The sequence below is a fragment of the Notechis scutatus genome, chromosome 2 (assembly GCF_049901735.1).
Source record: "Notechis scutatus isolate UNSWTSFEM ecotype Mainland chromosome 2, rNotScu1.2, whole genome shotgun sequence".
NCBI lineage: Eukaryota > Metazoa > Chordata > Lepidosauria > Squamata > Elapidae > Notechis > Notechis scutatus.
In genome coordinates, this window is record NC_142010.1 from 197,254,922 (window position 1) to 197,268,308 (window position 13,387).

Sequence of the window (13,387 nt, forward strand, 5' to 3'; positions counted from 1 at the left end):
ATTTAGCTGCAGAGAAGCATCATCTGCTTTTCTAAATCTGGTTTTACTGCCTCGATCGTGGCTACACTCAAGAGCAGCAGTCTCCAAACTTGGCAACTTTAAGGCTTTTGTGGACTTCAACTCCCAGAATTGCCCAGCCAGCATGATTAGCTGAGGAATTATGGGAGTTGAAGTGTAGGAAGTTAGCACCCACCCCTCTCCTAGAAAATTGATATATCCTAGGAAATATTAAAAAGGCAGAATATTTCTCCTAAAAAGAGTAGAAACTCAGAAGCAGAAGCTCACCTCAGAACCAGAAGCTCACCCCCACCTTTGTTAATGGGTGGGCCATTAAGGCCTGGGCCAGAATACTTTACATAACAAAGATCTCCAGATAAAACTATAGCAATTGCCCAAAGCCCTTTCAGTGCATCATTATCCAGCAAAGCTCAACCAAGCCTGGAACTCAGGACAGCCTACAGAGTTGCCCCTGCATGGCCCCATGGGAGTCTGACATCAGAATACAAGCTCCAATTCAAATCCCAACAAAGGTTATAAAAACCCAGGCACTCTCAGCATCTCAGCCCTTCTTGACCTTCTCTTCTCACCTTGAAGTATGTGGTCATCCTTTTCACTTTGGAGCTTCAAGCCATGTGGTCCTGTCTTCCATTAAACCATCTTTCCAAATAGCCTCCATGTTTCCAGTGTCTTTTCCCCCCACTTGGAACTGAACCCAGAAGGATAATTCTTCCAACAAAAGTCCAGAAATCTTAAAAGTTGCCAAGTTTGGAGACCCCTGCCCCACCAAAGGCATCCCAGAAGGGACTGGCATTGCAGAGTTGGGTATACCACTGAGTTTTTTCTTTTCTTCTTTTTCTTTTTCTTTTTTTAGAAAGGGTGTGTAGAAAAATGCAATTTTATCATCTGATCACCACCCAGCCGGCTACGGAGCCAACAGATGCTGGCATGAATCATACACGAATCATAGTCCAATCCAAGGCCAAATGAGGCGGCCTCAATTGACTCTCCCCGAGACGGGTGATTCCCCCCCCCCCCGCCCACTTCCCCGTTAAGTTGCAACTGGTTAGTTGTTGTTGAAAAGTGCATGCCGTGGCAAAGGATCCTTCTCTGAGCTGGAATTTCACAGACCCCACACACACCCGCCCTCCCTGCCTCGCTGGCGATTTTTCCCAACTGCTTGTAATGCCTTCGCTCTTTTGAACGCCCACACCAACTCCGGGCAATCTGTTCGTCGTGCCAAGCTGGGCACGACTTGTTCCCGGAAGTGTTTTGCACCTAGAGCAACTACTACTAGGCTGTGAGGGAACGAAGGTCACCTGCTGAAAAAGGTAAAACATTGGGAAAGTTTCGATAGACTTAAGGCAAGGTGTCCAACCTTGGCAACTTTGGACACTCCCGGGGCTAAGGAAAGGCCAAGAAGAGAGAGAGAGGAGTTGGGAAGCCTGGTCTCTCTTCGCTGCTTTTGTGCACGGTCGGGGCTTGGCAGAGCAGCCAGTGGCGTCTTGCGCCGCGGTGGTTGGCACGGACTGGGCCTCGGGATAGACTCTGCGACTACAACTCCCATCATACTCCCGGCCGGCCCTCCAGAAGGCTTGGGATCCTCGTCACGCGCTCGGCCTGGGCGGCGCGTGCGTAACCCGCGTGAGTTTGGAGTGTCCGACCTGCGTCGCAGCGCCCAGGCTGATCCTCTCTCGACCAAGGAACCCTCCCTCACCCCCTATTCACCCCTCTCGGCGAGTGTGGTTCGTAAACGACGGGTTGTGATTTTTTTACGATGTAGGAAATAGGGAGTTACCGTAGCTGGGCTGCCGACGCCTCCACAGCCACTAAGATAGCAAAACCAATTGGATAGTTTTCGGTAGGTTGGATGGTTCCTTTGTATTCTTTGACCTGGGATTTTTGGCAGCCCGGATCTGATAGCCCTCATAAGAAATTCAGCCTATTGTTGGCAACCATAGTTAAAGGCACAGCAAAACTATCCAGCCACACACTCTGGTTTCTTCAAAAGAGAGGGAGGGCGGGAGAGAGAGAGAGAGAGAGCATTTTTAGGTGTCAAATGTTTGGGAGATTGTGAACTAGGGTTGCAATGCCTTCTTCTCTCCTTTTAGATCAAAATGGGATTCATCTTTTCAAAGTCTGTCAATGAAAGCCTAAAGAATCAGAAGGAATTCATGCTTATAAATTCTCGACTTCAGGTGGGTTTTTGCATTATAGAAGTGTGTAACAATGGGAAGATTTTAGGAATGCTGCATGGTCCTGTTCTCTCTTCCATTTGAAGAAAAAAAAAGATTTCTTTTTAGAGATAGGCCAAGTCTTTAAAATACAGTAATAGAAAAATAAAAGATAAAATGAGGTGTCCACGCCCATCCCAGCTCTGTGAAGTTTTCTTTTCCTTGATGGCAAGTTTGACACCTGTGATGTAGACAAATTTTGCCATGCTGTGCAACCATCTAACGCAGGGGACCCCAAATTTGGCAACTTTAAGACTTGTGGACTTCAACTCCCAGAATTCTCCAGCCAGAATAGCACTATATCTAAAAAAGCTGTGATTTATTTCCAAAAGCTGATGGGAAAGGCTCATTTTTCTTGCAAAGCTGGCTGGAGAATTCTGGGAGTTGAAGTCCACAAGTCTTAAAGTTGCAAATTTGAAAAGCCTTGATCTAACTTCTCCAAAGCCAAACAAGGAAGAGCTGCTGAAGAACCACCTCTTACCTAGAGATGGGGGTGATTGAAAGTGGCAAAAATAAATTGGCAACAAGCCAATTTCAGTATTCCAGTTTCGATATCCCTCAATATTTTTCAGGACATCACAATGAGGGAAAGCTATATCTTTATGTAAAGATATAAGTGGAAAAGTCCATAAAAATAAATCATCAGAATGATGTGATACTTAAAAGTTTTCTGAGGAAATAATATTAGATTTTCTGTTCATAAAATCTAGAAGCTGACTAACTGTTAAAAAATTAAGAACATTGTAATAAATTTGATTGCCACTATAAGTTTTTACTTTTATTTATTGATTCATAACTTAAGAAATAACCAATAACACATGCTGAATCCATGACTATATAAAGAATCGAGTCTGGTTTTAAGGGCTATACTAAACATACCTTTCACTATATCAAGTATCATCAAATTTGCAGATAGTTCTGTAAATATTTTTAAATAAAAATGTTGCATTCTGACAAGTAGAAGTTGTCATAATATTGAGAGCTTGGCACAATTTTCCTAACTCTTTTGTCTGAAGCTGATGGGAGAGCCTTATTTTTAAGTCATCTAAAATATGTAAGAGACAAGTATTTATGCAGTAATTTGAACAGGTGCATGATATTTATAACCCAGCAAGTAGTTTAAGATAATAATTCTTTATCCTGAAATTATGAAAATAGGTACCAAATATATAAAGGCTGAAAACATTGTTTTTATTACTGAAATGTGTAAGTAAAACCTTTTTTCTTTTTTTGCATTCAGCTAGAAAGGCAACTTCTGATGCAAAATCAAATGCGCGAGAGACAGATGGCCATGCAGATTGCGGGCACAAGGGAGTTTCTCAAATATTTTGGATCATTTTATGGCCTTACAACTGTGGGCCTAACAATTGGGTATGCAGTTATTTCCCCCCTCTTAAATAGCAAATGAGAGATAGATTTTATTGTTTTTACTGTTACATTCTTTCAGTTTTTAAAGGATACGTTTAAAATAAAAAAATTAACTAATAAATAAATATAGCTGATTGTATATTCCAGTCTAGAGGTGTACATGAAATGAAAAGGGTACTTTGGTCCAGGCACCGACCAGCTATACATGCTGTATTTAAGGATTACAATCACATGAGTGATTATCTCCCATTTCTTTCAAATAACAAATGTATTACATAAGGAAGAGTCCTTCACAATACTGGTTTATAGTGTATTATGGCAGAGTATGCATGCAAACTGTCACTCCAGCTTGGTTTCTCCTGAGCAACCAACTAAGCAACCTGCATTGGATTAATATTATGCCTGAATTGAAATTTTTGATTTATATCTGCAATTGCGATTTCAATTGGAGCCAACCTAGTTCTATTCCTAGTTTAGCAATATTGGTCTATGAAGAGGGGGATAAACGAAGGCTCCTGGTCTGTCTTTTTTTAGTTAACTTCTGACAACTAGCTCCTGCAGGATTTTGGACATGGTTTGCCATTGCCTTCTTCTTAGGATTGAGAGAGCAACTATCCAAAATCACTGAACTAGCTTTGTGCCTAAGGCAGGACTAGAATTCGCAGTCTCTCAGCTTTTAGCTGCTGCTTTAACCACTACACCATGTTTGCTCTATGATACATTAAAACAACGCTTCCTGATTGCTTTAACCATTTTTCATTTGCTTTTTATTTGCATTTGTTAGGTTTATATCCCACCTTTCCTTCAGGAGTTGAAAGCACTGTACATAGCACTCCAGCCTTCAATTTTGCCCTTTGAGATAGTTTGGTCTGAATGACTGGTCCAAATTCACCAAGGGAGCTGCTATAGCTGAGGATGGACTTGAAGTTGACTATCTGCATTCTTAGGCTAGCATCTTAATCTCTATATCACTCTGGTATATCAAGCAGTATGGGCTAATAAGGTTCTTTGCTTAGAGCAGGGGTGTCCAACCTTGGCAACTTTAAGACTTGTGGACTTCAACTCCCAGAGTTTCTCAGCCAGCTTTGCTGGCTGATGAACTCTGGGAGTTGAAGTCCACAAGTCTTAAAGTTGCCAAGGTTGGACACCCCTGGCTTAGTGTAAACCACTGGAATGGGAAGAGAATTTTCTTACCAAGAAGTATCTTGCATTTTGGTGTGGAACACATAATATTAGAACAAATATTTATCATAATTATCTTCAGTTAACATGGCCAGAAACAGATTTACAGTAAATGAGTAAAACAGTGGGACATTGTTCTGATATAATCTGGTGAACTGAAAAAGCCCTTACAATAATCAATTAATCAAATGTGGGATTTACAGTTGGCACAACAAAATATACGTAACTGTTCGCATAATTGCTAGCAAAACTATATTAATAGCACATTAAAAGAACTGAATATGTGTGAGATTTGGTTATTCATGTTATTTGCACAATTATATCAAATGAAAATATGAACTAAAAGTTACAGAGCTTTATTGCTGCAAAACATGTTTAATTTCAGCATTAAGTAATCTTAATATTTTGCATTTAAAGCATTTTATCTGGATATTGATATTACTTTTTATTGCCTAGTTATCTAATATATAATTTTTTTTTCAATACAGAGCAATAAAAAATAAGAAACCTCAACTCTTTATTCCAGTTATACCTCTGAGCTTTATACTTGCATTTCAGTATGATAAGGGGTATGGAACTTTACTACAAAGAATGAAATGTAAGTCCTGTAAATTCCTTATAGAAAGTTAGTTATTATCTCTTACCAAACTGATGCAATATATACATGAATTCCATCTGTTTCTTCAGGTGAAGCTGAGAACATAATTGACACAGACTATGCTGCACTAGAAATGCCAAAAGGACCTATCACTTTTGATGATCTTGAAAAAGCCAGAAGAGCACAAAGCAAAATTTTTATTGAGAAATAAAATAGGTATGTTTATAATCGCATTGCTGACTTAAAACTCTGATACAAGCGTGGTATGTGGGGCCTTTTCTGAAACTTGAAAAGGTCATCTTGTCCATCAGAAAAGGAATATAGAAGGGTGCTAAAACCAGATCGTTTTCCATCCCAAAGAGAGGCATATTTTTATCTATTTTAATTAGGAGCAGGAACAGACAGTTTCTACTGGTGATCATTGAAGCAAATTGTATAAGCTGACCAAATAAAGTGAAACTTTTTAAAAAAGAATTGCCTGTATGTCGCCTGCTTTATTAAATAAAACCATGTAATACAATATGAATTCTACTATTTTTTTTTATTATTTTTAAACTATTATGTTTTTATTCTTTGTATTATCTCATCCTTTTCTGTAGGCTGACTTCAATACCCTTTGTGGGTATCCATCATAATAGATCGTGAAATACATAGTAATGGCAGAGAAGGGAACAGAGTAAAGACACTATTACTGAAAAGAAATCCTACCGACAACCTGCATAGTCCTTGTGCACACAGTCAAGTTTTTGTGCAATATTTTCATAGAAGGGTGCAGCTGCTTTCTAAAGTGGTGTTTTAAGTTTTCTTTACACACTTTCCAGGGCGCAGGACAAACAGTAATTCAGAAAAAGAACGGAGTGGTTTCTATTGCCCTGATGAGTTGATTTGGAACATAGACCTTTTCATCTGAAAAAAGCAACAACCCTTTTCATCTGAAGGTTTTTTTTTTACATCAGTACATTGTTCTCTTTTAAAAAAACACACTTCAAGAACAATTAATTGAACTGTTAGGCATTTTGATCCATGAGCATGGAATCACAACCAAATGTGTGTGTGAAACACTTGTAGCTCTGAAGATGGGTTGTAAATGGACTTTTTTTTTTAAAAAAAAAGTCCATTGTAACAAAATGGTTGTTAAACAAGTGGGCACTACTTGTATTTGTAGCAGTAGACTGGGAGATTATCTGGGGTGTCTTTGCTTCCACAGGTAGTTTCCAGTTTTTATTATTTGTGGTAAGCCACGAGGAATCACTGTCATTTGCAGTCAGCAGCAGCAGGCCTGGCTATTAGGGGACAGATTACCATTTTCCATCATTTTTGTCAAAGTGTGTTGTGCCTTGTTTGATCCCGAGGACATGATATATACCTTGGCTCTCTGTCTGAAGCTTTAGGGCTTAGTGGTGCATTGATTTTCATTTATATATATGTAATATTTGGATAGGATCTGAATAATTAAATTCCTCATGGTTAGTGATGATTTATTCATTTTCTTTCTAGGTACAATATCCACATAGAAATGTCCTTGTATATTGGATTTCTTATAAGCCATACAATTATTTGGATTATTTATTTTCCCTAACCTATCCATCATGCAACATTCACTGAGTTGTGGTAAACCATTAATACGTATTAGCTATCCTGATAAAGTAAGTCACTCAAAGTTTCTATGAATTCTGAGTACATACAATACAGGTAGTTCTCAATTATGACCACAATTGAGGCCAACATTTCTCTAAGTGAGACATTGTTAAGTGAATTTGGTCCCATTTTATAACCTTTCTTGCCACAGTTGTTAAGTGAATCACTGCAATTAGTAGCAGAGTTGTTAAGTGAGTCTGGCTTCCCCATTGTGATGACCCAGGGTGTGGCACAAAGGCAATGCAGTCAAATAATAAGTAAGAGTCCCTTTATTAGCTCCAACTTTGCCCCCCAATGTCCTGGTTCCTTCTGGGCTGGAGAAAAAATCCCAGAAGCCTTTGGCTGCAGAGATTCAAGTCCAAAACGTGGTCAAAAAACTTTATAAGTCCAATCAAGGCAAGATGAGGTGATTAATACAGCAGGGCAAGAGAAGGAATTCCAGACATGAAGGAACAACAGCAAATCAACCTGGTTGGGAGGATTCCAGGAACACAAGATAACCACAATCAACACAAGATAAACTCACATGTTCCCAACAGATGCCGCACTCCGCTTGCATCTCTTTTAAACTCTTCCCAGGTGTACCTAATGAAGGGAATCAAGGCCCTTTCCTCCCCCGTAAGCCATGCAACCCACGTTGCTGTCTTCTCTGTTCCTTCCTGAATGCAGGATGAAGAGGGGATGGGCCTGGGTGTTCCTCTGAACTCCGTCTTCCTTGTTCTACCTTTCTCCTGCTCTGCCCAGCTGGACTTTGCCCTTTCCCAGTTTCCTCTACAGCCAACAGAGGCACACTCCACTCCCTGTCAGTTGTTCGTTTTCCTGCTCGGATTCAGACGGGCATGACACTCATAGACTGTCAGAAGGTAGCAAAAGGTGATCACCTGATCCTGGGACACTGTAACTCTCATCATTAGGAGTTGCCAAAAATCTGGATTTTAATTATGTGACCATGGGAATGCTGCAATGATTGTAAGTATGAAAAATGGCCATAAGTTACTGTTTTCAGTAAACCAAGCTCAGAGGCTGCCATGGACCCCACAGATGTTTGGCAGGTGTTCCAAAAACATAGGGAGTTTAATCATGGACATTCAAGAAACTCCTTTAGATGTCAGCATATGGACAGCCAGCCATCCCCTGTATAATCTGGTTCTGAAGAAACATGAGCTGTAAAGTGTAAGAATGACATTTGAATTGTATTCGGAAACACTGATAAACGATGGAAAAAAACAAATCTGAACTCCTGCATTCAGATATTGTGACACTACAAGCATCTAGAAAAGGAACATTACTCAGTGCAGTGTTTGGATCACCTTCAGAGGTAATTACATCTCAAGCACAGTACTCCAATTTAGTGGTGATCAAAGACGAAGGCAAGTGAGCAGATGAAATCACTGCCGATAAAAGTTACAGCTAGAGTAACATTAATGGTGGAATAGAACATTATGATACCCTGTAAATTAAAGCCCCTGGGATTGAATAAAATATGTGTTATTATATGAACTGTACCATTTGGAATCACTACAGGCAGCTGGCACAAGAAGTCAATGATGGGATCCGTCAACCCCAACGTAGCTGGGCGAGATCAAGGAAGCAAGCATAACACAAAGTTCAGGAAGATATTTTTACTGTTATACTATAGAATCTTGGAAACTGGACTAAGAGTTTTGAAGTCTAACTTATACTGAGTTAGCCAGTCTTTGAATGACCTGGGATATTCATCCCAGATTTTTCTTCAACTAGGCCCAACTTCCAGGTACGAGATAAGCTGTCAATGGACTCACTGGGCTCCCTGAATTGCTTTCCTTTCCTTTTCCTGCTTCTTTGCAACCGCCTATGGTGGCGTTTCTCAGACAGATTGAGAGGTACTTCTTAAAACTGCCACGGTTGAGAAACACTATAGCACCTGGGGAGCATGTTTGGTTCAGAAAGTGTCAGAAGGGCTTAAGCACCTGTGAAAAGGCATCTATTAACAAATTAGCAGTATGTTTGACCACACTTTTGATGGATGGTTTGTGTGCTTTGCTTGGGCTCTGGGCTCTTTAGTTCTCTGGCTCAGGCACTGGAATTAGATAAGTTCTATTTATTTGCTAAATCTGGTATTGTTCGTACTCTAGCCACACAAAGCATTTGTAACAGTAAAACTGTTTTCCAAATGTAGACATGCAGTGTTCAACCTTTCCTTTCATAAATCCTTGACGTGCAAATCCTGCGCATGTAGTGTTTACATTAAATAGGATAGGGATTAATTAGTAATATGGGTGCTTAAGCCTCTGCAAATCATAAATTTACTGCTAGTCCTCAACTTACGACTGCAGTTGAGATTGGAATCTGTCATTGAGCCAAGTGATTAAGGGACTTATTCACTAAGCAATTGCAATCCTTGCATCCCCAGTTGTAGTTGTTAGGTAATCTCCAGGGATGTTAACAGGAGTTCCAGGTAAGGAATGCAAGGTGCACTGGGAAGCTCTGAGAAGTGTCCACAGGGGGAGGGGGGAATACATAATTGGGCTGCAGAAATGAAGCCAACATCTTCAGGATGCTAGGTCTGTTCCTGCAGCTCACCATTCCATCGACTGGTAGGAAATCCTTTGTCGAATTGCAAGAATGGATTTTAATGCTCCTGATACCCAATGAAGGATTTAAACTCCCACACCCACACCCCCAAAGGATGGAGGGGAAACCCTTCCTGGGGCTGGAAATGTCAGAAACCACGCAGCCCTTTCACTCTCAAACGAGCTGTCCTGCTGGGGGGAATCTCAACTCTCATGGTTAGCAGTTTTTTGACACAGTTCTCAGAGATGAGACGGAATGCTCTCAGGAGGAGGCGGCAGCTTGCATCCTTTCCTGCTGGCTTCCCCACTGACTTTCTGGGGAAGCCAGCAGAGATTGTAAATGACGATCACATGATCATGTGGTTTGGTGGCAACCAGCCATTAAGTGTGAAGTGTGAATTGCCAATGACCCAGTTTGCAATCATGAGACTTGGAGGATGTGGAAATGCTTTACAGCCGGAAGTGCCTTATGGGCCATAAAGTATCTTTTCCAAGGACATTGTAATTTCAAATGGTTGTTAAATGACTAGTTGTAAGTCTAGGATTACCGGTATTTTGACCTTTAAAATCATGCCGAAAGAACAGGTCAAAATCTTCAGCCCAACATACTATTGAGAGGCTAGATTCTGCAAATGAGAAGCAGGATATACATTGTTGAAATCTGCCATTTCTTTGCACTTCAAAGAATGTCCATTTGTACATACTTTTATGATTGGTTCATTCTTCTATAAAGAATAGGACTACACTCTGGATAGGGCTACACTCTTTCATAGCAAAAAAAAGATCTGGATCATCATCTTTCATTTCAGCAGTGAAACAGCTTTAGTTTTGCAAGTGAAGGAAAGGAGTCAAAATGTGGAAAAATAAAAGGAAATGTACAATTTTGAAAAATATTTAATACTCTCTTAGTAAACATTTAAAGCGAATTATTCTGAATTCTATCATACTGGACCACAGACCAATTAGCAAATAAAAATATAGAAGTATTTTACAAAATGCAATCTATTTATATAAAATAGTATAGATTAAAAAAAGTTCTAAAAAGCAGTAGCTGTATTATCACTTTACTCAATGGAGCAGTCTTATCTGTGCAGCATTTTTTTTTCCTAAAGCAAGTCACAGCAATTATTGGTATCATGGTAAACCATTATGATAAAGTGAATAGCGCTCTGGGAAAGGGGAAAAAACAGAAGATTTGTAGTACCCTTTTATATTAACACACTTTATTAAAACACGTTTGCTTTTGTAGGCTACAGCTCACTTCATCCGAAGCATGGAGTGAGCTGTAGCTCAAAGAAGCCAAACTTTTAAATAAAATCTGGTAATCTGAAAGGTGGTACTGGATTCCTCCTAATTTTTGGCTATCATAGACTAACACAGTTCTCTTCTTACAGTGGAATAGGAAAATAACTGAGAACACCATTGATACACAAATGGTATAATAATGTAATGTTTAAATGATATGTACAAAACTGTTATCACAGAATTACAGATTTTTTTTATTTGACTGACTGGTTATTATAGTTTTTGAATTATGTGAACAGCCAATATTAATCTGAAAGCACAAATGAAATCAAAGATCTCATGCAAAAGGACAGGAGCCAGACAGGTGCAAGAGCTCAGTAAAGACAATTTTTTGAGAACCCTCCTCTCTTGAAAGCCTCGTGTCTTTTAAAATATTGAATCGGAAGTCATCTCCAATCCAGCCTGAAAGACTGTACCCAGAAACTTCCTTGAATATGTGGAAATATTTGTGCCAAAAGAAGAGAATCTGCTTGAATTTCCATTTAAACAGAGCCAAAGTGAATTAAATAAAATGAAAAAGAAATCTGGACAATGCTTTATTTTTGACAGCACAATCCTATCATGTTCATTTAAAAAGTCTAAGCTCAAAAGTTTTACTTTGTACAAGCATTTATATGGCTGCAACAATGGAAATTCAAATTTGAATAGGTTTCAAACAAAGCACTTCAAAAATTTGTTAAATATTTGAAATGCTTTATATCAGGAAAGTAGAATATTTCAATTCTATTAGATAAAAAAAATCACTTGAAAAAAATAATGATGGAAGAACTTTTCTTTGCATTACACAAAATTCCCTGAGTTTTCTTCCTTTGTATGGAATATGAAATCCTTGATCAGTTGAATGCAGTTCAAAAACAGACTGATGTTGAGCCTGATGCCTCTTGTCACTTTCAATCTGATGCTACAATAATTTGGTTAACGGGGGAATCCCACCATCAAGCATTTACCACAATATTCTACAAAACCAAAATGCAGTTTCTGTACAATAAATTTTATATCCATGTACAAATGTGCAACATATCACCCAAAGCCATTAAAAATATACAGTCAAACTGTCTCTTAAAATGCTATTGGGAAAAAAACCCAGCCATCAATAACAGGATAACAGGTGTTTTACAAAATGTAACTATTTACAATTTCAACCTCCCTGCCCCTTTGTTGCTTAACATAATTTCCTACTCTTTAAAATAAAATTAAGGTTTTACCTGAGCAAATTAGATACTGGAATGGCTTCTCTCATAAAGGGGTTGACATATACATGCCAGTGCTCATAGCGGCACAAACAATTTTAAACTGGCACTCACAAGCTGGACATCTGCATTTTGAGGTACTTATTTAATCCCATACAAGATTCACATTGCTGTACTTTCTTCTATGCTTGAGGTAGGTAGGTAAGTAAACTGACTATAGAGGCTTATAGAATATGGCCACCTACCCTGCATTTTGCTATAAATGCATTTCAAGTTTTAATTTGGCTTCTGTAGCAAAGAACCACTGCTTCTTTGATCAAACTTACTCATCTGATATTGGGAATTTAATTGAGTTCAAATTCGCTTAAAATAAACTTTACATTTCAAAAGCAAGACTTGGCGGTCAAACTATGGAAAAAGGTATTCAATTCACTTGCTTTCCTCTGAATTTTTTGGCCAATCCTTAAGTTAACATAGAGTTTGAAAGCACAAGAGTGCCAGAAACAGCTTACTATTTTGCAAACATTAAGTTGTGCCACTGATACTGACAAGCATAAATCTGCAGTGACTAACCCTTATTTCACAATGTAGGCAGTGTAATCGCAACCAATTCCTATTACACGGCTGAAGTCACATACAGCCAAATGATCCAATAACCCAAGAAAAGATGCGCCATGATTATCCTGGTAACATCAGAGACATTCTTCTTTTTCAGGTGAATGAATCATCCTATAAAAGTTAAGAAAATAACAAGACTAACAAGGATTAGGCTGCTACAATACGGTTCCACGGTTCCTTTGCACCTTTAGGAGACATAGTTAAGCTTTAAAATCCACAAAGGTAGGAAAATAGACGACTATATGCTTATTTAAAAAGGCAATTTTAACAAGTTTTCTTTAAAAAAATACTTATCTGTTCCCTTCCCCCCAAATATATATATATATATATATATATATATATTTATTTGTTTTCTTAAGTTTCACAGTACTCACATGTATGTTATTCAGCTTTGTTAGGTATTTTCCCACGTCATTATAGTTGTGCTTTTAAAGTTGTAGCAACATTTCGGCAGAATCTCATCTGCCATAATCTGTACAGAAGCCTGATGATGGCAGATGAGATTCTGCCGAAAGCGTTGCTACAACTTTAAAAGCACAACTAATGGCGTGAAAATACCGAACAAAGCTGAATAACATACATGTGAGTACTCGTGAAACTTAAGAAAACATATATATATATATATATATATATATATATACACACACACAGTGCATTATACTGTCTCAACAGGCATATCTGCTTCTTTTGCCGACTCGCCACTGG

The 13,387-nt window shown here is 38.8% G+C and overlaps 1 protein-coding gene across 9 annotated transcripts; it reads left to right on the forward strand.

Moving 5' to 3' along the window:
- The first annotated feature begins 958 nt into the window (after positions 1–958).
- PLGRKT (plasminogen receptor with a C-terminal lysine) lies at positions 959–10,761 on the forward strand. 9 transcript variants are annotated; one of them, XM_087957751.1, is made up of 6 exons: positions 1,070–1,328; positions 2,109–2,195; positions 3,472–3,602; positions 5,270–5,379; positions 5,469–5,595; positions 6,877–10,761. In XM_087957751.1, the coding sequence occupies exons 2-5, from the start codon at positions 2,115–2,117 to the stop codon at positions 5,588–5,590; spliced, it is 444 nt and encodes a 147-aa protein (XP_087813877.1). In that variant the 5' UTR covers positions 1,070–1,328; positions 2,109–2,114; the 3' UTR covers positions 5,591–5,595; positions 6,877–10,761. The 9 variants fall into 9 exon arrangements, with proteins under 9 accessions (XP_026531654.1, XP_087813877.1, XP_087813876.1 ...); XM_087957750.1 differs by lacking the exon at positions 6,877–10,761 and adding an exon at positions 5,979–6,854 and having other exon boundaries at positions 1,153–1,328; XM_087957755.1 differs by lacking the exon at positions 1,070–1,328 and adding an exon at positions 1,644–1,858.
- Positions 10,762–13,387: the final 2,626 nt, after the last annotated feature.

What these genes read in the sequence shown, in the direction of transcription:
- PLGRKT (XM_026675869.2), top strand. Translation starts at nt 2,115, where the DNA reads ATGGGATTCATCTTTTCAAAGTCTGTCAATGAAAGCCTAAAGAATCAG. An exon ending in TTATAAATTCTCGACTTCAG is followed by an intron (nt 2,196 to 3,471) that starts GTGGGTTTTTGC and finishes TTTTGCATTCAG; the next exon opens with CTAGAAAGGCAACTTCTGAT. An exon ending in ACTGTGGGCCTAACAATTGG is followed by an intron (nt 3,603 to 5,269) that starts GTATGCAGTTAT and finishes TTTTCAATACAG; the next exon opens with AGCAATAAAAAATAAGAAAC.